At 36.0% G+C, this 25,991-nt stretch overlaps 5 protein-coding genes across 16 annotated transcripts in view; 2 read left to right on the forward strand and 3 right to left on the reverse strand.

Annotated features, from left to right (window-relative positions):
• Positions 1-131: 131 nt before the first annotated feature.
• spas (spastin) lies at positions 132-3,960 on the forward strand. The gene is made up of 6 exons (XM_008197730.3): positions 132-564; positions 614-784; positions 856-963; positions 2,357-2,569; positions 2,621-3,159; positions 3,206-3,960. Exons 1-6 carry the CDS (start codon positions 132-134, stop codon positions 3,617-3,619), a joined length of 1,878 nt encoding a protein of 625 aa, XP_008195952.1. The 3' UTR covers positions 3,620-3,960.
• A 31-nt stretch (positions 3,961-3,991) lies between these two features.
• Positions 3,992-19,560, reverse strand: wrd (well-rounded). Of its 9 annotated transcripts, none has more exons than XM_008197726.3 (8): positions 19,402-19,560; positions 19,301-19,344; positions 19,152-19,220; positions 14,803-14,971; positions 6,922-7,121; positions 5,588-6,546; positions 5,362-5,539; positions 3,992-4,927 (listed from the first exon to the last, which is right to left on the reverse strand). In XM_008197726.3, the coding sequence occupies exons 2-8, from the start codon at positions 19,301-19,303 to the stop codon at positions 4,784-4,786; spliced, it is 1,722 nt and encodes a 573-aa protein (XP_008195948.1). In that variant the 5' UTR covers positions 19,304-19,344; positions 19,402-19,560; the 3' UTR covers positions 3,992-4,783. The 9 variants fall into 9 exon arrangements, with proteins under 9 accessions (XP_008195948.1, XP_008195947.1, XP_064211899.1 ...); XM_008197725.3 differs by having other exon boundaries at positions 19,398-19,560; XM_064355829.1 differs by having other exon boundaries at positions 19,152-19,344.
• A 290-nt stretch (positions 19,561-19,850) lies between these two features.
• ODA-Dnal1 (Outer dynein arm dynein axonemal light chain 1) lies at positions 19,851-20,694 on the forward strand. 2 transcript variants are annotated; one of them, XM_970462.4, is made up of 3 exons: positions 19,851-20,141; positions 20,188-20,299; positions 20,344-20,694. In XM_970462.4, exons 1-3 carry the CDS (start codon positions 19,987-19,989, stop codon positions 20,638-20,640), a joined length of 564 nt encoding a protein of 187 aa, XP_975555.3. In that variant the 5' UTR covers positions 19,851-19,986; the 3' UTR covers positions 20,641-20,694. The 2 variants fall into 2 exon arrangements, with proteins under 2 accessions (XP_975555.3, XP_064211903.1); XM_064355833.1 differs by having other exon boundaries at positions 20,197-20,299.
• Zpr1 lies at positions 20,637-22,416 on the reverse strand. Its single transcript, XM_970464.4, has 5 exons — positions 22,142-22,416; positions 21,835-22,087; positions 21,619-21,776; positions 20,856-21,566; positions 20,637-20,804 (listed from the first exon to the last, which is right to left on the reverse strand). Exons 1-5 carry the CDS (start codon positions 22,238-22,240, stop codon positions 20,691-20,693), a joined length of 1,335 nt encoding a protein of 444 aa, XP_975557.1. The 5' UTR covers positions 22,241-22,416; the 3' UTR covers positions 20,637-20,690.
• Positions 22,417-24,097: 1,681 nt separating this feature from the next.
• LOC664460 (hemicentin-2) overlaps positions 24,098-25,991 on the reverse strand; it is a 229,093-nt gene continuing 227,199 nt past the window's right edge. For all 3 annotated transcript variants that reach the window (XM_064355823.1, XM_008197721.3, XM_064355822.1), the window contains exon 14: positions 24,098-25,254. In XM_064355823.1, the coding sequence (XP_064211893.1) occupies positions 25,087-25,254 (168 nt within the window). In that variant the 3' untranslated portion in view covers positions 24,098-25,086. The remainder of the gene's footprint in view (positions 25,255-25,991) is intronic.

The raw sequence follows: 25,991 nt of genomic DNA on the forward strand, positions 1-25,991 counted from the left end.
CACCTGGTTGTTATCATATTTGGTTCCGGTGATTTTTTACTCCTCGATGTTCCGTTGTGGAACGAAGTGGCTGAATATTATGAAAAAAAAAGTTGGCAGCCCTGTAACAGCGTGAGTGTGATGGCATCCGGATGGTGCGTAAAACCCAAACGAAATCACCTGGCAAAAAATCAAGAAAAAGTGACCCCGACATTTCGAGAAGCGATGTGATGTTTACGTCGTACTCAGAGACCTCTGTCCACAAGCGAAACCTATGCATCGTTTCCTTCCCGATTATTTTTCTGTTCAACATTTTGCGCACTTTGCTCTACCAAATCTTTGTTATCCTTCGTTTCGTGTATTGTAGTTCCTCAAATTACCTAGTAAAGAAACGTCAGTTTGAATGTGGTGAGAGTGACCAACAAGTTGCGACTTGTGTCATTGAAGAGATCACCGAAATGACGCACGTCCAGAGGGTCACAGGGCCGGGGCCCGGGGACCCCCTTCTGGCCAAGCAGAAGCACCACCACCGCCGCGCCTTCGAGTACATCTCCAAGGCGCTCAAGATCGATGAAGAGAACGAAGGTCGGTGCCCGGTCTGGAGGCACGGTGAATAATTGATGGTCGTTTCTAGGTCAGAAGGACTTGGCCATCGAGTTGTATAGGAAAGGCATCACGGAGCTGGAACTGGGGATCGCGGTGCAGTGCTGGGGCGGCCGGGGCGAGGTGTGGGAGCGGGCCCAGCGCCTCCACGAAAAAATGAAAACCAATCTTGCCATGGCCAAGGACAGGCTGCAGTTTTTGGGTAATTTGGACTGGATTGATTTGCTCATTTTGGTTTGGTATTTACGTCTTTGTTGTTGTTTCTGTTTATAGAAAGCATGGATATGTTACATCGACAGGATGTTCAAAAAGAACCAAAAGAGGCTCCTAAACTTAGCTACACTACCAATATTCCTACTCCCAAACTTTGTTTTAACAAAGGTATTCTTCTTATTTTCAGTATTTCAGCTTCCATTGGTGTAACTCGTAGTACATCGGCTTCTAATAGTAGAACGCGTTGCTCGATTTCTTACCATAATCCCTAGTAATTAACTCATAGATTATGTAATCCCAGCAATCATTATCGACACAGTATTTTGAGCAGTAACAGCCTCAAGCCTCAATTAACAACTAGATTATGAGTTTATCGCTTTTATGATTCAGACAGTGGCGAATCTAACCTTGATTCTTCAAAAACCTTTGTCTCTTGTTTGCAAATTGGTAAAGTAAATAGCAAATTTTAAAACATCTCATTCGCCAGTGGGTACAGAAGTCTTATCCTGAATCACATACAAATTTGGATAGTGCATACCTAAGTGTATATTTGCTGCAATTACCAAAATTTTTTATACTATAACAGTCTAAATAATGATAAAATTATTTTATTATCTTAGATGCAGTTTTATTATGTTTATAAAAGTGAAATTATATTGAACTAAAATGTGATTATTATAATTACAATAGGTATGTATTTTTTCGTAACTTGAGACCATACGATTCTTTTTTGACTTTTTTTGAGTACATAGTTCAAAATAAGAGAATTGTTTATGCAAAGTCCTACAGACAAGTAAACCAGCTAGTGATCAAGAACCCACTCCAAGTCTCAACTTTGTTTAATTTATTCAACAGTAATAAAATTTAATAAAATTGCATTCACGTAGAGAAGCATACTTTTAACGATATGTTAAGACAGAAGGGTTCAAAGTAGAGCAAAGTAAATGAAAACCTTGTAAATATCTTCTTTTTTAAAAACGCTGCGAAAACGGTACACCTCATAAAAATATCTATATAAAAAAACAAATATAGAGAACTAAATTTTCAAGTCAACGACAGAATAACACTACTGTCTTTAACGGTTCAGGCTCTAAAAGACGTTCAAGAATTTTTGAAAAACATCTTAAATTTGTACACCGTCACCGTCGTTTTTGTAGCAAATTTAATTTAATTTAATTAATTAATTAATATAGTACAATTTTTATATTAATTTGTTCTGTGTCATGGTGCTCAATATGTTAATTATTTATAGGACCATTATTTCTGTTTAGTTTAAATGTTGATGATAATCCGCATTTTCGGCCTCTATGCTTCCTCTCTCTAGGTTTGTATTGTTTTAAAGTTGAAGAAAATGTTTCCTTTTATATTTAATAAGGGTTTATATTCGCCACTGTGTAAAAACTGCGTAACCTGATTCCGATTCTTTGATTGAAAGAAATTTATATTTTAATTTTAATTATTATTATTTTTAAAAACAATGAGTTCTACTTTTTCATCACCCCTGTGTATATTTTTGTTTGTGAGCCACCAACTGCGTGTCACTATTTCTCTTTGTTCCTAGCTTCCGGCAAGAAACTCTCCGTGGCCAGTAAGCGCCCCCCGAACGCGACCCTGGCCAAAAGCCAAACCTTGCCCCGTTCGATGGGTTCCCGGACAGCCCCTATTCAGCCCGTCCGCCCTTTTAACAAGCTCTCGTCGACTCCTCCTGCCGTCAAAAAGCAACTCTCGGTGCCGGGCACCGCCGGTTCTCCCGCTCGCAAAACAACAGCCTCACGTAATAAACCCGATCGAAAGTCCGATAACTATTGACTCGTTCCTCCAACAGTAGCAACTCCGAGTAAATCGACGTCACGGGGCGGCAAATCACCCAATTTACGAGGCGTCGACACAAAACTAGCTCAATGCATCCTTGACGAGATCGTCGAAGGCGGCCTCCAGGTGCAATGGGAGGACATCATCGGTCAAGACGCCGCCAAACAAGCGCTGCAAGAAATGGTGATCTTGCCGTCGCTGCGGCCTGAACTGTTCACGGGGCTGCGCACCCCCGCGCGGGGGCTGCTCCTGTTCGGGCCCCCAGGCAACGGGAAGACGTTGCTAGCGAGGGCTGTGGCCACCGAATGTCGGGCGACGTTTTTCTCAATCAGTGCCGCCAGTCTCACTTCGAAGTACGTGGGCGAAGGGGAGAAAATGGTGCGGGCTTTGTTCGCAATCGCCCGGGAGTTGCAACCGTCGATTATTTTCATCGACGAAGTCGATTCGCTCCTCTCCGAACGCTCCAACAACGAGCATGAGGCTAGCCGCAGGTTGAAGACCGAATTTCTGGTCGAGTTCGACGGACTGCCGAGTAACCCCGACAGCGAGCGGGTGAGACAGTGTTTCATTGTGTTATTTTTTTATCGATGGTTTGAAGGTCGTGGTGATGGCGGCGACCAACCGCCCCCAGGAACTGGACGAAGCCGCTCTCCGAAGGTTCCCGAAGCGCGTCTACGTCACGCTCCCCGATCTCGAAACGCGAATTCGATTGTTTAAGATGTTGTTGGCAAAACAGGGTTGTTCACTTACGCAACAGGAACTGAAACGACTGGCCACTCTTACTGAAGGATACTCGGCTAGTGATTTAACAGCTCTGGCCAAGGATGCCGCGCTGGGACCAATCAGGGAGCTGCAGCCGGAGCAAGTGAAGGAGATGGATCCCAGTGCGCTGAGGAGCATCACTATAAATGATTTTCTGGATTCGCTGAAACGGATCAGGAGGAGTGTGTCGCCGCAGAGCTTGGTGGCGTACGAGAAGTGGTCGTTGCAGTACGGAGATATGTCTATTTAATCATTCCGCTTTTACTTTGGTGACTTTCGTTTTAATCTGTGATATTATGGTGTTTTTGATTGAAAATTCGCTGCCTGTTGATTTTGTTGACTTGTTTTAGTACAAAAGGGAGGGAGTTTCTCTTTTTATTTGAGCCGAAATGACGTATTAAAATATTGAAGTAATGTAGTTAGACTAGGAGTGTTTTTAGAGTTTGTGTTTACTAGCACGTTTTTTATTACTTGATTTAACATTGTTTTGTGGTTGTTCACTTGGACCGTAACAAAAGTGTCTCAATTCAGACGTTGCTTTTTCCATGACGTTTGTAATCTTATTGGTATAATAAAAGTAAATTGAAAGAAGATTTGCGTTTGGCAAAAATGAACATTTGAGTGAATTAAAGAAATGTAATTTATATCAATATCATTGACAAAGCAAAGCTGTACAATAAAAAAATACTGTCTAAGACATAATATCAACTCCATATCCGTATGTACACTTTCCTTCCATCATGAAACATAAAAAATATATCCTTACAGCTAATTATTGAATGTATTTCGAGTTACAACACTAGACTTACACTTTCTTTTATCAGTTAACTAACAATATGCTCATTCGTTTTTGTTTAATAACACATTCAAAGCAAGTGCCACACATTTAATTTCTAAATACGTAAATAATGTCTGTACACTCTTTTTCAACTAACCCCCGATTGTTCGATTATAAAAAGAATAAATAAACAGAGAGAAAAGTGTTAAAAAAGAAACAGCGTTTGGTAAGAACGACCAACTCGATATCGTTATAAACATCTTAAATATATTATTTTATAAAAGGCCACATGCTAATTTAGTAACGGCTAACAACACATAAATCCTTTCATGCAGTCATTTACAACTATGGATCTAGATAGAATATTTGCATAGAAATAATAACCTTAGCGCGAAAAAATTGTACTCGAAAGTTGTCTATCAACTACGGTATCTAAAAATATTTTGACTTTTCTCTCAAACCAATAAAAAACATCAATCTTTATAAAAAAAGACCTAAAATCACATCGCCCTAGCATAAAATCAATACTTGTCACCTCAAATCAATTGAAATGAATGAAAATACCCGGTGGTTCCCTAGGTCGCATAACATAACCTGTTGGCACTAAGCTCACTAAGAAAAGGTGTTTTGAGTGGACTAGCACTTGTTGACATCCGGTGGCGTCGTGAGATACTCGTCTGCTCGTTTGTGATCGTTCAGTGCTTTGACGGTGTATTGATCTTGTGGTAATTCCGATTTACGTCGGACTAACGGCTTGTTTGTATTGCGAGTCTTCTTTGTCTGGAATTAAAACCGGGATGAAACACCACAAACACAGCAGTCACCACACATACAACAGTGACAGTTGTATGAGAATTATTACACAAAACTCATACAACGTCGATTGTGCTCCACACGACTGTGCATTACAATAACTAACAACAAGATCAAATGTTTCAATGACAAAAGGGAAATAAGGTGACAGCAAACTTACTTCTACTAATAATACTAACAACAAACTTTACTAGCTGCGTTTTTTCTGAAACAGAAGAGCAGAGTTGTGTACATTTGTCATAAAAACATTTGTTTGTAAATAGACAGGCCTGGAAAATCATTTAACTCATCTCGTTTTTTTTTCAGATCCAGATTTATTAATAACTCACTTTTCAAACATATTGTTTTCATGTTCCCTGACCTGTCTATTCTGCGATGTGGTTTGGAAGAAAATTAGTTACCTCCTGGGCTTGTTGTTCTATGTTATCCAAAGTGACTTCATCGTCGGGATCAGGACTCGTGATGATGCTCTTGATTTCTGGATTTTGTGCTTTAATAAGCTCGTATTCGGGTTTCTGAGCTGCTAAAGACTCCACTCTGATCCATAGTTCCATACGTTGGTTTTCACGCTCGCGCTCTCTGCAAAAAAGCATTAACAATATTCCTTGCGAAAGAATGCGAACTTACTTCCGTCTCTCCTCACGATATAGTTGTGTACACTCGTCAAACAATTTTTGATTCATTTCCATAAACAACTTAAGTGCATTGTAAATCAGGCCGTGTATAGTCTTGTTCCAGTGACTTTTCGAGTTTTTGTAAAGACTGGGGAACATCAGTGGTAGAATCTCGGTGGCGTTTTCCGACACCAGAGACATCACATATTCATTATTCCAGTAATAGAGCGCCCTCTCGGCGACTTGAAAATGCGGCGAGCTGACACACTTCGCCAGTTGTTTGAACAACGGAACCATGACTTTCTGGAATTCCCCTGGTTCTATAACGTCGAGGATCTCCTCCAGTTCGTTCAGAAACATCACTTCTTTGGGACTATGCGTCTTGGGCCAGTACTTCAACAGACTCCTAATCACTGGTTGGGTCAACGACGGGTCCTTCTCCAAAAACTGCACAACACAGTAGGCCAACTGCGGATGGTACACCGACAACGACTTGACTTTATGCAGCGGCATCAAAACTCGCAAAAGAAACACTTTGTGTTCTTCCTTCAGCGGCAATGCGAAACCGTTGATTATCGATCCGAGGATTTCAAGAAGCTCTGCGATGCCGTTGTGGTGCTCGGTTTCGTAGATGAAGCGATAAAACACGTTGTTGATTTGTTTGCGAATGAAGGCGCGAAGTCCGAGGAACTTGCCGTAAATCCGATGAAGAGTCGTTTTCAGAAGATCCCGTTCGCGGGGATCTTCCGAATCGAACAGATCGAGCAGCTGGAGGACGAACTTTTGGTCTATGTAACGTTTGGCAATGTTCGGCTGGAAATCGGGCGCCTCCAGCACGCGCAAAAACAATTCGTAGACCAGCTGGAGGTGGGGCCAAGCGGCCTCTAAGGTTGGCTCGTCCTCTTCTGGGTCGAATTCGGCACCGTTTGGGTTCGACGACGGGGGCAACGTGCGGAACAGGTTCACGGCGAACTATAAAAATGTGCAAATTTTAATTATTGCAAATAAAATTCAGCTTCTTTGTGCGTAAATCAGCCACGAAATTACTTTTGTTTAGACTGCCACCAAAACTTTGATGTTCGGAACATATCCGGCCGTGTAATCGTCCCTGAACTTTCCGCCATGTAAAAATAATTTATGAACACGAATTAATTTCTCAGCCGGCAAAAACATCGGATAATTCGACGCGGAATTACCGCTAAACTGCAATTACGTCGATATCCTCGTGATTAAAAAACATATCCATTACACACCAATAAAAACTCAAGTAAATATCGGAAACAAGCGCCAGTACGTCAAACACTTAACATACAATAAACGATGACGCGAAGGTGAAAAAAATCTCACCATATTGACGGCCTCTGGATAAATAGCTTCGGTGATGACGCCTTTCTGCTGCGTTACATATTCCACCATTTCGTGAAGGGCGGCTCGTTTCACTTCCTTCCATTTTAAATCAGACAAGGGGTCGGAAGCAAAATCAAAAAGAACGCAACATTGACGGAGTTTTTGGATGAAGAGCTCTTCTCGATCGGCCGGAGCGGCGTCTAAAACACATACAACAGTTGGAGTTCACGTTTTATCCATTATTTAAAATGATGTAAACAAGGAATTGTGTCGACAGTCGTGCTTTAATTTGAATTCCTCGAAAAATGTAGACGGATGATAATCGCGGAGGGCGCCGACTGAAAAATTAATCTCGAGATGAGTGTCTACATCTGTGCAAGGGTGGAATTAATTTGTAAGACGATAAATTCAGCTTGGGATTTAGAAAAAGAGCTTTAGGAATATTGCTTATCAGCTGCAACTAGGGTAGTAAATATGATTATGTTCAAGTAACTTGATGTTTTATTAACACATAAAAAGGATTTTGTTACGGAAGTAAACAGTTTAACAAGCTATTCGCTCCTACAAATTAACTTGATCTTGTTAGTAATAAATTAAAGACTTTATTTTTGTTCTTTTCATGCTCGCTTGATCTAATTTAGGAAGAAAAAAGTTGGTAAAATTTAATTAAAGAAATACATGAATTAATTACGTTGGCCTGTGCCAAATGGAAAACCAAACTATTATCGTATTTAACTTTATAATTCACGTTTAAATTCAAGAGCAAACGGAAAAAACGGGAAATTATATAAATTACAAATTGTATTATTAACAATAAAACTCCCTCCCCCCACACACAGGAATGTTTATTATTCTACGGATATTACGCATAACACAAAAATTCAGTTTTTCAATCGTAAAAACTGGTCGTTTAATCATTTTTATGGGTTTTAATAAAAAGTAAATAAGAATGAAAAATTAAATATTTACCGACATATCAAAACTTTTGTAGATAAAAACTTTGTTCTAGGAAATCAGTATAATTAGCTCAATTTAATAAAACGCAAGTTAAATGTAAAAATCTAAGTGAAGCTTTGTTGGCAAAAAACGTGTAGGCGTATTTGGCTCAATTTTTATTAAATGTTAGATAACATTTAAATGTTTCTGAGCCAGATATGATCATCGTTGATTTATTAACAAACAGTATTATCTATTTAATAATAATTATCTATTCTATTGCATAAAATCGAACCACTTCATTATCAAATTCGTTATATCATAGCTGTGTATGATTTTTCTGTTTTTTTTTAAATCCATTAAACCAAAACCAAAATCCGTCTTTTTGACTAACGGTAGATTTTATATATTTTGAGTTGTGGAATGCGGATTTTATTTTTATTAAAGCAATTTCGAGAAAAAGTCTTCGTTGGCTGATTTTGCGTGCTTTTTTAAAAAAGTCCTCTTTACATTCCAATGGAAAATTAAGTCTCCAGATATTCGATAATGTTAATTACGTGAGAGGTACAATTCCAGGCAGATAACATGGAAACCTATGAAAGTAATTATCGGAAAAAGTAAAACCGATAAAAATAAACAGGTTTCAAATTTGAGTTTTGCATAAAACAATGAATATTGAGTATGAAGGTGGTAACAAAACTACTCAAATACAGTCAAGAACAAATATTTTCCTATAATAAAAATTAAACCGGAGTAAAAAAGTAAAAACTTGTTGAGCAGTGTTTTTTCTTACAGTATGCAAATAGAAAATATTTCCCAAAGAAAGGTTCAGGAAACGAAACCTCTCCGACCCTATGTTTATAGGATTTTTTGATTATTTTTACTGAACAAATGGCTTAGAAGATTTAACGACGGGGTCGACACCCTCTATGATTATTTTGCTACGGGTATATACATTAGAAACATGTTACTTATTAGTAGAACCGTTTAAATACAAAAAAATTAATACGAGATAATAATCTACATTCTGTTAATATCTTACAAATTACTCAGTCGATTCAATTACAATTATTGAATCACGAATATTATGTAGTTGTTTAACTGAAATGTCGAAACAATCGATACTTTCATGATTTTTTCTAATTAAAAACCACTCCTTATCCTTAATAACGTTATTACTTACATGGTTAAGAGGTTTGGAATGAAATTACTTTGTAAATAAAGTGTACATCATGCTGTAATCGATACCAATCTGTTAACAATTGTTCAAGGGATTGAACAGTTTTACAAAAAAAAGATAAATAAAAGCAGGAGATGAATTATTAAATTCCTGTACAGTTTATTTATTATTAAATTTGTGCTCGCGTTTAAATAAATAAACGAGTTTACGTGTAAATCAACATTTATGCCTATTTAAAGTCAAAAAGTTCATCCTTATTAAACGTGGCCATGCTTCTGGCGTGATTAGCACCGTCGAAAAAGTGCGAATCACATGATGATAAAAAAAGGTTGGTCAAGCTGGTACAAGCTAAGTTCAATGTCAATTTAGTTACGCAGCTATTATGCTACGATCATCACAAATAAACTGCAAAACCTTGTGAATCCTCCAACAATTTAACGCTAATGTATTTATGTTTATTGGCACAAAGCCGCATCGTACAAAAACAAAAGCCAAGTCAGATGGACGCCTCAAAATTAACTTGATTGTTAATTAATTCCTCGCGTGTACCGCCGGGGCGTGTAATTTTTTATTTGCCGCAATTACGTCAATTTCCCACTTTGTCCTTTCGTCACCTTCTAACTGGGGCAGCAGCTCTGCGTCCTGCATGCCTCTGAAGGTGGTGTTCCTCCTCTGCCCCGGCATTTTCCCGTCGTCGGGCCTTGCTGGCGTGTCGTTGTCGAGATGCTTGGCAGCGGTTTGCGCCGCGACGAGCGAATCGACGCTGGCCGACGCCACCAAATCCAAGCCGCTGTGAAACGACGGCGATTTGGGTATGCCTAATGGAGACGAATCCCGACCTCCCATAACATGACCTTGCGCGAAAGTTGAGTGAACCATGGTGAAGCTCTCAACTCCCGTTTTTGAAATGTGGTGGCACTCCACGCACGCACGCACACACGCACGACCTTACCGTGGGCAATTCGCGAATTGAGCTAATTATTGGCGAGATGAAGAAGACGCAATGCGTCAAGTCATCATCGCGGAATGTTTGTCGCGGTCGGGCTCTCCGCCAAACTGTACTGATAAGGGGTGAAGGATATGGATTAATAGATGTGACAGACGCAGGCGCGTACGCGTCACCTGTTACCCTTAAGAAAGTCGGCTTTACAAAGGAAAAGGAAGATGTGGAAAAGGTTTGGATGGGAAATTACACGGCTGCTTTAGAAGTAATTTGATAATTTTACAAAGAAATGCAATTCTGCTCCTGATGAGAAAAAGGAATAAGCTCTATTTATCCTGCTAACTGCTGGATATCCTCAAGAATTCTTGTTTTAAAACTGCTCTATTATTCATGGATCAAAATACTGTACAAGATAATTAAATACAAAAATTGAAAAACTAGATATTTATGTATTATGAAGAGCAAATTCAAGGAGATTGAATTCCACGAAAATGTTTAAAATCCGCTAGGGTTCCCTTTTTTCTTATAAGTTATAAAAGTTAGAGTCGACAATTTGGTCGTAGTTCTAGCAAAAAGTGGGTAAAATACAAAACAGTCTTGAATGCCACAAAAAACAATAATTAAATCAAAAAGGTATCTAAAGTCAAAAATCAATTATTATAAAAATGTAACACTAACAATGATTTCAAAGGACAGAATTATCCAGAATCTATAAAAACAAAACTTAATACCAAAAGTGTGACTGAGTAATTTTCGTTTAATTTAAAAATAAAATATTCCTAAAGTATGATCACTTTAGTTAGTCACTTTTTCTTCCACCAATTAACTATACAGGTGTCTCAAAATTGGCGAATTCCGAGTTCGGAGCCCTGTAGGAAATCACTTTAGTAGTCTAAATAAAATAATAATAATAATAATAATAATAAAGATTCAAGGCCTCTCCACAAAGATATTTTGGTTCAAAAATCACTTTTTGATAGCGTTTTTTTCAAATGCAGACCAAAAGTTTCAGTGTTTGATTGTTATTTATGGTGTAGAACAGGGGTTCTTAATTTTTTTCACCTCGCAAATGCGACAGAAATTAGCGAACCCCTTGTAAAGCTATAAAAAAACAATAAAATTTGGTAGTACATTTATTTTCCTTGTTTCAGATTTTGAACTGAATGACTTAACAGTATTTATTAGCATAAATACGAATTTAAAAAAAGTAATAGGTAATTTAGCATTTTTTATATTTTTTTTAGTATTTTTTTTTATTTTAAAATTATTAACGGAGTGCAGTAAATATTATGTAGGAGATGTTTTTAAACAAACATGTTAAATAGTTTTAACGTTGGCACCATAGCCAATTCATTCGTAGGAATTTTAGTAAAGGAAGTCAGTCCAGTGTTTGATTTATTTTGAAAATTCCCTTATAAAAATCTAGATATAAAAACACAGAATCAGGGGCAAATTCCGTGTCGATAACAGTTTTTGATGTCAATGTGGAGACAAGAAGTGCTTACACAGCAATTTTAAATTTTTAACAAGAAGGTAACGAAAATACAAAAACATCATGTGTGATTGCATCACACTTTACGAAGGTTTAAAAAAAAGTGCAAATTTTATTTTTAAACAAAGGTAGAAGAAGAATTTGAGACTTGATTCAACTTCAAGCCCATTTTAGTTCAAATAAATTACAGAAAACCAAAAGCGAATCTTTATAATATCTTATTATTGTATCCTTCCACGACTAACTTTTTTAAATAAAAGCGTTCTTTTTTTACAATGTTATGTTTGTTTGTAGTAATAAGCATTGGGTTCGGTTTTTATAGTCAAAAAGTGGTGATATCTGTCTTTAAGTGTTCGATAATAACGCGTTCAACAAACAGAAGTCTACCTAGAATCCGTAAAAGTACAAATTTTCATGAATCTTCAAAATGAAAACAAAATTAATTTTTGAAAGAAATTTTTTGGAGCAAAAACAATGAATCAAATAATTTATGACCCACAGAGAGGATAAGCTGGTGCAAATTTTGTCGTTATACGTTTATTTAAATTTATTATTTTGTAATTTTTTACGTTAGCAATTTAAAGTTCCGGCATCACAATACTTTTTTTGACGAACCACCGGTTGGGAAACACTGGTGTAGATGATTATGGAGAATAATAAAGTAAAACAATTTCTCAAACAATTTGCTTTACTTTTGGGTAAAAAATTCTTGCATTTTTGTAATTTGTCGTTTCAATTTTAAGAAAAATTACAAAAATTTAAAAAATTACTCCAAAATAAAGCTATTTTTTCGAGAAATTGTTTTACATTATCATTCTCCACACTCATCCAATCATAAATAACAATAAACACTGAAATTTTAAACCTGCATTTGAAGAAAACGCAATTCAAAGTGCACCTGAATTGCACTTTCAAACGAATGTATCTTTGTGGAGAGGCCCCGAATCTTTATTTTGCTTTTATATTTGAACCACTAGGTTTCACTATAAACTCGCAATTTTGAACACACTGTATGCTTTATTATTTATTATTCTCTGAAGAAAAATAGTTTAAACAAAAATACGTGCTCCTGTACTTTTTATTCGCCTTTCCGTGGAGGTAAATATTTTCGAAAAACTAAAAAAAACAAAAAAACTTGCATATGAAATGTAAAAATATTCATGTTTTTTACGTATGTATACACATTTGAAAAATATTTAATATTTGGCGAGAACACCTCGCTGGAGATGATGCAGAATATTTATACCGGAGTTATTTTTCACTGTAATTAGGTAGGTTGGAGTTATTTTCAGCAACATTTGGAAGAACTATGCACCGAGTAAAACACATCAAGCGCAACTGTTTGAAAATAAAAATTTACAAAAAGTTTTTATTATCCGCTTAGGAAAGCTGCATTTTTCAACAGTCTTTAAAATTGTGGCTTCATAATAAAGCTATTATTGTACACACCCACATGCACTATTAAAAAAATAAATCGATACATTTCAGTAAAAATATATGTTTACTTCATTCAATTTTTAGTTATAAAATTCTATTTCGGGTTTTATTGTGCAAAAAACTATTGACGCGTGACGCTTAAACAGCTTTATTTTAGCGTGTATAACAAAAATGTACTTTAATAGAACAAAATCTATTATTTAAATAAAATTGGACAGTTTTATTGATGTGTTGATTAAAATAGACATGGACGGGGAACAGAACTACAAAGTTGTACCGTTTTGCAAAATAATTTTACGAGAAAACAGTCATCAAAGTGCTGGAACTGTTACTGAACTACTCATTTGATTATACCATTTTCTTTACATGGCGGTAACGGTATCAATGTCCAGCAACTGTCGAACAATAATTAAAGCTTAGATTAGAGAAAAGCAAATAAAAAAGAAATGTAATAGTATTTCACATTCGGTTTTTATCAAATTTAAACGAACAACCATAAACTCTTTCGCCATGTTATCAAAACTGTCAAAGAACGAACAATAAATTCGCTACTTAAAATCTTGATAAACATAAAATCTTGTAGCATCCAACACGAATTTATTTGCACAACATGTTAAAAACCATCTGGCAAATAGACACTAGAAACTAGACGTTATAGCGACACTTTTACTGCGTTTTGATCGTGTATTGTAATATTTTACAGCCACATTATGACGCTTAAACGAAGAATGATGGACGTAGTACCGTTTGTACAACGCCACGTGTTTTTGCAGAAAGTAATGCAAAATCAGGCCCACATTCGATACACCATTTGTTACATTGTTCTAACTTTATTTTTCTACTACTTTCCTCGCTTTAATTTATGCACAATTGTCTGGAAGCACATTTGCAGCACGGTATTAAGAATAATGAAACGCTTTTTCCTAAAACTTTAATGCAGTTAGTTCGACCAGTTTCCTTTTCAATTTACCCAACAAAGTATTTCTTTTCCTTTTTTAAAGTGCTTGAAAGCACACAAAAAAATAATGTAGGTACGAAAGTGAGAAAAAATGCACTGACTAGCTCATACGCTTGCAACCTTATACGTATTACACGATATTCTATGTTTTAATGCACCATTTTATTGATTTTCTGTAAAGCCAATGCAAGTTTCCATGTCTAGTTAGACTGTGTTTTAAGTTGTTTTTTTAATGTTCTATAAAATAATTATTAAAAATTGCTTCTTTCTTACAGTTTTTGCAATGCTAAAACTACATTTTGTTTTTTATTTGTAATACAAATATTCGTAATAAAAATAGAATTGGCTAGCGTAATAGTGCATCGTAAACATACTAAAAAATAAACAGGAATTAGTAAAAATGTTATAATCTACTCTATAACTTTATAGATACGGTAATGTCTCCAGTTGAGCATTTCTATTTATTTTTCTAACAAACAAAACCAACATTTTTATTGTATGTACATAAAACGTTCGTTGCTTAACATTTCGTAAAAAATGATCAAGGATGCACCTACATGCGTTTTCAATTACACAGCAAAACATATCTACTAACGACAATCGGCTAATTACATTTATTTTTCTCGTCTCATTTTTACAACACGTTGTGTGTCAGGATTAAATTAAATTTCTGTAGTAAACAAAACAAAAAACCACGAGTTACGTTCTATTTTCGTTTTGATAAAATAACACAAACGCAGCGTATTTAGTAAAATTCCAATAAAAAGTAATTTCCTTCTGTAATCCAACCACTGGTGTATAAAATCCCATTCGCCCCCACCCCCTACCTTGACACGAAACAATCTCTACCATTAACCCAGTGCCCTCACAAAATCCCGAAATAGCAAACGACGCGACACAATCCCTAAAAATAGCCCCCTGTATCTTTTGCATACCTTTTAACGACGGAAGCATCTCCAGTTCCCTGTTTTTGGTGATATTGAACCTGGAGCTGGAATGTCGCTTGTCCTTTTTGATCATGGGCCCTTGAACGGTTCCCGTCGTCAGCTTGGTTTTGTTGAGGGGCGTAGGCGGGGGCGCATTTGCCACGGAGTTATTCTTTGGCTGGAAAAACATCGTAATTAATTCCGACGTGAAAATTCAGGCGCGTTTTTACCCCCTCGACCACGCCGCGTTTTCGTCGCCGGAAAAACCCCCCGAGGGCCATCGTGACGCCCAACATCGACGCTCCCCTCCCCGCGCTAACACACAGAACTGACCATGGTCGCGCTGCTGCTTTTCCGCAATTTTTCACACGACCTTTTGCTTGTAACGAGCCGACTTTTCCAATAAACCGCAATCATGGCACGACTAACCAACGCAAATACGGTGCGAGTGTAAATATAAACCAAATAAAACATTTCTAATGGCAGTGGCGGCTCGTCAGACCGCCCCGGAAGAACATGTGCCAAATGTGGAACCGGTGGGTAGTCGCTTTTTTTTCAATCTGACGTATAATTCAAATGGCGGCAAGTAGTGACCAATCATTTTTTTAATACGCTCTCATGCGTAATAATGAATAATGCATGGTTTTGTTTTGTGGCAAGCATTTGAATTTGTTTGATAACGAAGGAATGTATTTGCCTTTTTCATCATTTTATCAAGAATTAGTCACGTAATTTATATGAGATTTTTCATCTTGCGGATTCGCACTTCAAGCATACTGGATATCAATGAAAACTAGAAATGAGAATCTTAACTTTTAACACTTCCTCGTATCGGGTGACAAAACCAAATATTTTTCCTTTATTGAAAAGTAAAAAACGATTTGTGTTGGTTTTTATCCAAAGATTTAGAACGCTTTTTATGATTGTAAGTGTAAAGTTTAATCGATTAAACACTAGGAAAAATTCTAGATTACACCAAATAATTCCAAATATTTAACCAATTTTGCTTTAAGATTTCAATGTATACCGATAAATATATCCTGTAATAGAAATGCCCTTTAGCAGAATATGAACTGACTCCTTGTCTTGTCTTCTTAACGCCCACATAATTCAAATGACTCAATAAAGATTCATATTTTTTCTCTCCAAAATGTACGAATTTTTAAGCATTAGACGAATTTCCGTTTCTTATTAATAAGATTTTGTTGTTTTAATTTGCTGCGACCGCATGTAAATTAAAAAGCAGATACAATTTGCATATTATGACTACGGAAAATGTCATAACCATTTATGTTCATACAATCTTTAAAGAGTTCAACGTCATAGAAATTAAAAAATATTTAAAACAATATTTACACGCCCTGGGCGTGTCGCAACTCACAAAGTAGCAAAATTGCATGATGACACACAACGCAAATATCCAATTTGTATAATACCAGTTAGTTTTAAAACTTTCCATTGTGAGAAAATTCTTGCAACAATAAATACAGCTCCCAACTATACTTCAAGTGAAAGAAAAAGGATTAAAAATATGTACTTTGAATTGAAATGCAAAACAGATTTTTGGCTTACTGCAAATAGGGATCTGCTTGTTTGATTTCGCTCTTTATTAGTGCATAAGTGAAAAATATTGTTTGGTTCGAATGTGGATATTTTATAAAACAGAACCGCTGTCCAAACAAACGATTTTTCAATAATATACGAGTAGTAAGTAATACACATGTATACGTTTGGCCAATATCCGATGAAAGTTTTCAACTTTTCGATAGTTATTGTACAGATCGGTCGTTACCTAAACAATAGATTTGTCTAAATAAACTCCCATGTTTGTCTATAACTCACAAGATTAAAGATGTTAAACATACGTGAATCTTAATTGATCAATTAATTAAGTCTTCAATTTTTAATATTTTAAGAATAAAAACTTAAAAATATAAAGGAAAATTACAAATGAACATTAAAGAAACCATAATGGGAATTACTGGTTAATACAAATCTACTTGTCACATAAAATAAAGGAAATTATGTTGCTATTAAATAAATAATAAATAATTATAACGTAAATACTGAAATATCCGTGAAATATAAAAAAGTGGAAATAATTGTTTTCTTTTTCATTCTGACTAATCCTGACATAATTTTAGAACGATAAAATTTGCAATTTTCTTTCTGTAAGCTTTAAAAAAGACTCGACCTTTCAGCTTTAGTTCTTAGAGTTCTCTAATTAAAGTGAACTTTTTGGAGTGTTCAATGCGAATTTAAAATCCGTTGCCATTTTCTTGGAAGAATTTCGCGAAAATCTTACATAACTTTACAGCCATTCTAGGAATAATGCAATCTGACAACGAAATTTTCAAAATAATTGTGGTATGTACACTTTCAACATACACGATTCGCTTTATATTTCATGTATTTTGCAACAAGAGTTTTTTTTTCGTTGTGGATTTAAAGTGGAAGAGGATAATCATTTAAATTCAAGCAATTCATTGGATTCTAAAATTTACATACATTGCCTTGTAGGCGATTACATGAAATGCTGTTGACAGCTGAGGTACTACAACTGATGAATAACATTTGAAGTATTTTTCTAGTTTCTGGTAGTTTAGAAAATGAAAATCGGAAATTAAATTGATTATTATCTAATATTACTCTCTTATTTTTTAAGGCGTGAAACAACACCAAGAATATTTTGGAATTAGTGCCTTTAAACACAATTTACAAATTTACAAACAACTGCTCAACGACAAAAATGCGAGTTCTTTTTTCTGTGTCCCGTCCGTGATCAATTTGTATTTTTTCTTTCTGTTGGTGTTTTAAGTTTTATAAATGTGGCTCCAATTGTAGATTGCAAATTGTTTGACCGATACTAAGTTCCTGTAAAGAAAATTTCACTACTGCTGATGAAAATAAAATCTAATGATTGTCCCGTCCGTTAAAATGGAATGGCTGTCCAAACTTCATCATAATTTATTGAAGCTAAATTTGATTAAATTAAAAAATGTGTGATTTTTGGTCTCTGATACCATTGGTTAGCTAAGGTGCTAACAATTTAAGATAGAAGAAACATTCATCTTCATAAATTCGCGATTGTCTAACGATTTTTTTATCATATCGTATAGTTTCCTTTATAATTTATGACTAACAGGTCCTAAAACCAGTTTTTCATTTATTAAAATTAATTTTCTGTTCAAATCTTTACATTACAACACAAATTTGGTCTTGTACTACTCGAAAAAGTTTCTTACGTAAGCGAGAAAGAACACTGTTCGCAGTTCCAAACAGAAAAAAAATTCGTAAAACATAATTCTACGAAAAAGTAAAAGCGATAGAAATACACGGGTAGCAAGTCTAAAACAATGAATAGAAACCACCCACTTTTGATCATTTTCCTGAACAGAACAGAGCTAAAAAAATAAATAAACAGCCAAGAATAAACATTTTTCACAATTTCAAATACAATTTCTAAAAACAAAGCGAAAATTTGTTTGATAGTGTTATTCGGTTAAAATTTTTGAAGTCACGATGTCCATGGTGGCTTATAAAAAGCTGTGGAGCCCTAATAATGTCAAGGATTCCTTTGAGTACAAAAAAGACCAAGTACAAAGTCAAGCTTTCATAAAGTGGTGACAAGTGTCAAATTTGGGTACAACGACTCGTCGTCTTCGTTGATTGTCAAAATTTATTTACTATTAGAATTCGTTTAAAAAAATAGCAGAAAAGAGTTCTAAATTTAAATATTAAAAATGTCAATGTGACACTAAAGAAATGACAAGCAGTCTTATCAACATTACATTAATTCAAGAGGAAAAATACCTAGCATGGACGGCTATTACTTGAACACTATTTTCATAATTTCCGTAATTGAGTTTTAATTATCACTAATCAGGCGACGATGATAATGATAAAGCAAATGGTTAATTTTTTATCAGTACAAATAAAGTGACAAATGCAAAGACCAAATATTGATAAAGTGAGAAGCTTTTTGTACGTTTTGACGAGTCCGCAGCCGGTAAAATGTAGAATCTTCTCAAATGTCTTGTTCCAAGGTCCCGGAAGCCGCGTAATCGTGCCGCCCATGCCGGCCGCAACGGTGTTAAATAACATGCTTTGAGGTAAAGAAACGTAATTGGCAGAAAATGCGCGTTAACGAGCAATTGACACATGACGGAGTTCCAATCGCGGGACGTCACAGGGCCCCCTGTTCCGCGAAAACACGCTCAAGTTAGCGCCTGTCTCAATACGTAAACATTCGATCTATTTGAGAGAGATTCCTCTTCTAAAAATAGTCGCCTGTGTATACTTATGCCAAACCACATTAAACAGAAGAAAAACGAGCCACGCACACTGGGATGCCTTACCTCCGCATGATTCTCGTTGAAGTTGTTTTGCCCCTTGCCAGACGACTCGACGTTCATGATCCTTGCGTCCTGCAACATGGACAAACTTGATTGTTGCGCCGACTAACCTAATTGTCGACAATTTGCGGAAGACAACGCCGGATACAGACCATGTTGACGTCGTTGACGACGATGACGGTTCGCGATCAAGACACTAAATTAAGAAAACATTCACAGCCACGGCGTCAGACTTTTCATCACGTTTACCGACACTCCAGGCGCCGTCAACCTCCAACGTGTACACTTCGCTCGAAGGACTACCAGGCGGACACTTGCGGAGGTGCTGAACGACGAACAAAACCAAATAACAGCCAAAAAGTCATTAAAATTAAAGGAAATGCACTAGGGTTAAAAGACACACGAAGGACTGCATCAACGACACATGCGACATCTACTGGCGGCGAACGACTACCGAATGACGACGATCCGACCGCTCATTGGACGCCGGACGTCACGTGGCCCAGTTTAAGTCATCTTCAATCGACTTCTTTTAATTGTTCCAATTTTATTTTTTTCAATTAAACCGCAATTTTACGCTGAGCAAATGTATAGAAGGTTCGCAACGAAAAGCTACTTTGTAACCACTACAATTTGCAAGTCTGATGATTGATGATTTTGCTAACATAGTCGTCGCATAGTTGGGGCTGTTGGGGGCAAATAAAAAATAAAATAATGTCCCTTTTACTTTTTATTGATTTTATTCACATTTTTGAGAAAAAATACCTGTTACATTCATTTATTTAGTCGTCTGTGGCAACCGAATAAACAAACTGACATTTCCGTCACAAAATTGAAAATGTCCAAACCGACCACAATAAAAGAAGCGATAAAAAAATGGGAAGAGAAGCACCCTGGAAAAAATATCGCCGATGCTGAAGACGTTGGATTTCAGTTCCAGTGGCCCCCCATTGAAAAAATGGACAATTCGTTGTCTGCCCTCACAAAGTGCAGGTATGAAGATAACAACTTGCAATTTGTGGTAATTAATTGGTCACAGAAAATTAAGCTTATCAACCAACATGATTGAGAAAATTGCTGGAATCAGTTCGTTAAAAAATTTACGGATTTTATCGCTTGGTCGAAATTACATAAAGTCGTTCGCAGGACTGGTAAAAAAAATCAGTTGTTACGGGTAGTGTAAGACTGATTCTAGGAAGGTGTGGGGGATAGTTTAGAAGAACTGTGGATTTCTTACAATTTTATTGAAAAAATGAAAGGCGTTCATGTTTTGAAAAAACTGAAGGTGTTGTACATGAGTAACAATATGGTCAAGGAATGGAGCGAGTTTATGAAATTGCAAGAACTGCCAAGCCTGGAAGACTTGCTTTTTGTTGGTAATCCGCTGTATGAAAGCATGGAAGAGTCAGTTTGGAAAAATGAGGCGATTAAACGGCTCCCAAATTTGAAAAAACTCGACGGAGAACCTGTAGTACGGGACGAAGGAGATTAATTTATACAAATTGTTTTATTTGAAAATATACATAAGTGAAACTATTTATCCTAATCACTTGTATAATTTTCCGTTTTCATGTCATTTAAACCCAACTCCTCATTTTGCTCAAACGTTCTCTCATATTGCGTTATTTTTAGTCCCTTATCTTCGTCATCCAGGCTCTAAAAGGTAACAAATATTGATAAAAAAATATTTGTCATAATAGTAGTTACCTGTATGTAGCTATTTCCCGCTGGATCATCCAAAACTATCGTAACTTTAAACTCCCCATCCAACACTTGCTGCAGCCGTTTGAAAAATTCCTCCAATCGTGCTTTAGACTCCGCCGTCTGTGAATCCCCAAACATGTGCGAGAAAGTGGGATTATCCAATTGTTCTTTAATCGCCACTAACAGCCCCTCAACTGTTGTAAACCTCCCACCAAGGGCATGGGGGCCCACTTCTAGCTCTAATTCCGGGATTTTTAAACTGCATGTTTCAGATTTTAAAACATCGCGGGAGAAGTCTTCCCGACCGTTAACAAATACTTCAATGTGGACTCCTGTAGGTTCAATGCCTCCTCCTGATTTCACTTCGTTAGTTCTGTGGCCACAAGCATCACAATTTGTGGCCATTATTACCACTTCTTTAAAATGTGGAATTTTGGTCATCTTCATGTTGGTTTCACAAGGAGAATTGCAATTGGTGCAATTTGTGGGAAATTGCAAAACTTCGCCTTCAAGATCTTCAAGAGTGAATTCGTTTTCGGAGATAGGGTGTAATAATGCAGTGCTTTTCTCATTGCCAACTTCAGCAGGGGTGAAAATGCCAAGTTCGTGGTCTTGTTCTTTAGTTCTTTTGAAGAAGTGGGTGCTGCAGTTGGGGTCCTTTTTGGGTGCTTGGGGGTTTTCAATGAAGCTATTGCCAGAAATGTCTTCTAAAATCTAAACAAGTAATACTTAAAAACTTGTGCTGTGTAAAAATGAGAACTCTTACTAATGTAAATGGAGAATTTAAATCTTTAAGTTTCTCCAGTTTTTGAATAAATTCGTCAATTTGGGCGGCCGCTTCCGGATGTTGGATTCTTCTGACAGGTTGGTCTTGTTGCAACCCCGCTATACTACGAGTAATAACTCCCTCAACAGTTGTTACCTCTATATTCACAATAAGATAAAATAATAAAAGAAAAGACAGCCACAAATTATATTTTACCTCCTTTCTGGCTTTTTGCAGGTATTTCAAAGTCGAGTTCGACAATTTTAATACTAGTATAGTCACTTTTTACTAACTGTCTGTTTAAATCAGCCTGGGTTTCCACACGTAAACTGATTTTAACCCCTTCAGGACTAATAGCAGCACCTGATTGAATTTCGTTATTTTCAAATCCACAGTGCTCACATGAGAATGACATTAAGACAACCTCTTTGTAAAATGGAATTTTTGTTAACAGAAGTCTTGTTATGCCCTAAAACCAAAGCTATTCAATAAAAATTAAAAAAAAATGTGGGTGAAAACTTACGTTAGCATGGCAATTTACACATAAAGATTCTATTTCCGTTGCCTCTGGTTCGGGATCATCTGCGTTCAAGTCCCGGAAAATTGGCTTTGAGGCACCCATTTTCGTAAAATAAAAAAACAAGAACTGGAAAAGTTTAAGGTTATGGAATTTGTCAATTAGCCACGTGAAGTGAATGCTGCCAGACAACTACACAAGTATTTTACTGGTTGCCTATACATATAGCTAGATTTGAATTTCAAAAACCGTGCTCAAAGCACACATCTTGATATGATAAGTGCTATCATCTTATCAATTTGGGTGGTGGCATGCTCCATTTCTGAAATCTTACAAGTTATACTGGTTGAACACCAGTACACACGCATTTATTGCAAAAACACCAAACCTGTTGTTAAAACTACAATATTTACCAATGTTTTTATACCCCATGGCCCCCTTCCGCACTTTTGAATAACTTGAGACACTTTGCATCGACTTTTCGTCTTTTTTTTGTAAGATTTTTTCGGAATGCCAATTGTCAAATTAAAGTGCGCGCGCATGCGCTTTGATTTTTGACATTTTATTTGAACCTTTTATTGATAGCAAAAGAGTTTCAATTCAATATTCCCTATTTATTTGTTATTATTATCTCAGTTTTGCTGCTTTTCGTTTATCAGCTCGTCCAACATTACTTAGGTAAGTAGAATTCCAAGAAAAACTGAAGACGTGAGATGCAACAAAGACAGACGTAGGTACTCATCCTTTTATGAATTAACGTAAAGCACGTAATGATTGTTGTAAAATGTGTAAGCCTTTTGATTGGGCCGCTTGAGGTCGGCCATTATAATTACGAAGAAAACCAATCACACTAGATTTTTTGATTCATTGAAAAACTATATTTTTGGATATGATTGGTTCGTTTGGGGTCGGCCATTAAAATTGCGGAGAAAACCAATCATTACTTTAGATTTTTGATTCATTGAAAAATTGTATCTTTGGATGTAATTGGTCCATTTAAGGTCGGCCATTAAAATACAACGAGAAACCAATCACTCTGAACTTTTAGACTCATTCAATAATTTCATTGAGAATGGTTATTTAAATTTGAAAACCGGCAATAAATAAACTTTGTTTTTTTAAGAGGCTTTCTTTAATGCGTCTGTGGCAAAATTGGCAGCAACTCATCTCAATAATTGCCACAAAGTATATAATTATTTAATATTTATTTTTAAATTATTTTTATAATTATTTTTAAAAGTAATGTCAGCCTTAACAGTAATATTTATTAAAAAATCACAATTTGTAAATATGCCAACACTGGGAATCATTTCCTCAAAAACCGTTTCTAAAATAATTTATTTTTATTGTTGATCAAATTCTATTGCAATTACGATTGTTAGATAAAGTTGCTACATATCATTTATTTAAAATTTGTTATTTAGGTATTAGTAACTTTGATACAAAGAATTTTTTACTATTTTTACCTTTATACGTAAGCATTTTTCTACCACATATCTACCATTGAATTGGTGCGTCGGTTTGGAACTCGCGGTATAATTACTATGATATAATAGTGAAAAAAAAGCTTCTTGTACAAAAATTTTAGTGGAAGAAGACGTTTATATCGAAAAGAATATTCGGTGGGTACTGTTATAAACATTATATTAGTTTTTATACAAAGAGACACTTTGCTCTAGTGTAATACGTATAATTTTTCCTTCGATTTCTCAAGAATTCATACCTGCGTAGGTACGTAATTTTATTTGAGAAAGAAATAGAGGTTTATGCAACAAGTAAGATAAATTCATTAATTCGGTAATCATGTAGTATCCCACGTATTAATTGGAAGATTTTACCTGTTGCTTCACAATTTATTATAGCAACCATTGTGTAAACGCGCTTTATATCAGTGATTTGCAAAACGATAAGTAGGTATACTGTACTTTATTTAAAAATTTTAAGTTTCGAATAAAAAAAGTGTCACATTTAGTTTATATTTATTAATAATACTCTCATTGGTTCATCAGTTATTTACACGAATAAATTAATATAAACAACATCTCAACATATTGTAACTCACACGCATTCTGTAGTAAGCACACTTTATTTACAAAATACATTATTGCACAGCAATAAAGCTTTTATATGTTAAAACAAATTCATCTAATAACATATGTACATAGTATCTGACTTATTGTACATATACACTTAATTGTAATTTATTACATAGTGGAAACAGTCTTTGGACAGATACGCCAAGCTTTTATTACTGTAGGAAAATTTTCGACTATCGATTTAATAAATTTGACACTGACTTATCTGGGAGAGAACGCTTTTAATTAGTATTTGTAATTCGAACGCCTTTCCAAGCCCATTAATGCATGATGTAATGAAAGAACGGCGTAACTGAAGTGGGAACGTTTCATCAGATATTTATATTTTTCTCCTTGTTACCTCATTTTCCCTCACATCAGAAAGAAAACTGTTTACGATAAATCATACACAGTATGATTAGTTTTTTCTAAATTTTAATTAACATTCATCCGTATTAAAAGTTACACATTTATTATGCCCGTGTATAAGTAGTGTTTTGTCGTTACATTCGTCGGCCGAAAATTATCTCTGACTACTCTTAAAAATCAACTAATTCTCGACCACGACTGTACATTTCATAGACCTAGAAAATTATGGTCGGTCATTCATTTGTCAAGTTTGTTCGTTGATAGTTTTCGGAAAGTCCTATCTAAAAACAATTAGTTAAGCTCGAGAGTCTGTGATTGTTCCACTATCTAAACAGAATCATTTGCTAGAAACACTTGGCATCTACTCCTGTATCACAGGCGCTATGTTAGTGCTGCCGCCTCCAGATTAATCCCGCTGTTTGTTACAAATGGAAGAATCATTACTTTGATTAGGAAAAATGACGAAAGTTTTTAACTGGAGGTGGTAGCACTGATCAACTCAGTTCATTAAACACAACTTTCAGGTCCCGGAATGGCGTCGGCTATGATGTGGTCTCTCCTCATTGTGGCGAAGTTGGAATAGGAAATGTCTCGAGGGCGCGGACGGGGCCGCCCTAAAGTGCCCCCCGTCTGGCTCACGGACACTTCCGGCGACGAGATCTGCTCTTCGTGGCTCTGGAACACAACAAACACACACAGTTTTACTGAAAAGCGCGCACTAACACCAATTGCAAACTCATCAAACCAATTCATTTTTTCGGTTCACAATAATGAGTTTGCTTATTACTCCGCTCTCCTATTGGTCTGTCGTTTAATTTAGAGAAAAATCAATTAATGAAACTTTATGCGCATTACGTCCAAATTCCGGGCTCGCCACAAATGAATTCAACCCGTTTTTTTTACTGCCATGATACCTGGGTTTAAAATAACGTGTGACCAAAAAGATGTGGCAGAAGAATTAAATCAAAGCATGCACGCATACGAACCAATGAAAAATAAGAATTTGAGTTTTATAAAAAAGAAATAGCCTCGAGCGGGATTTTTTTTGAGCGTCACCTAATTGTGAAAAATGTTTGGCGTAATCAAAAATTTGAAATGGTCGATTACACCCTTTAAACATAAAAGCGAATCGTTCTTTTTTATCGCTCCTGCGAATTAGGTCCATTGGGCGGTTCTTGCTGCAAACAAAGTCGAAAGTTGCCCCGCATCCCGTTTTAATTAATTGTGTTGTTATCGCAGTTTAGCGCAGCGAATTTGTTGCGGGTGGTGCGTCCTGGTTTTAATATTTATTGAAAATTTGCTACATCAGCGCAGAAGAGCCCCGACAAGCGTTCACGCTCACACACATGTAGTCTCACACGCGCTTGCACAGGAGTTATTTAATTAGAGGAACAGGTTGACGCGTTACTTAC

The sequence above is a fragment of the Tribolium castaneum genome, chromosome 3 (assembly GCF_031307605.1).
Source record: "Tribolium castaneum strain GA2 chromosome 3, icTriCast1.1, whole genome shotgun sequence".
NCBI lineage: Eukaryota > Metazoa > Arthropoda > Insecta > Coleoptera > Tenebrionidae > Tribolium > Tribolium castaneum.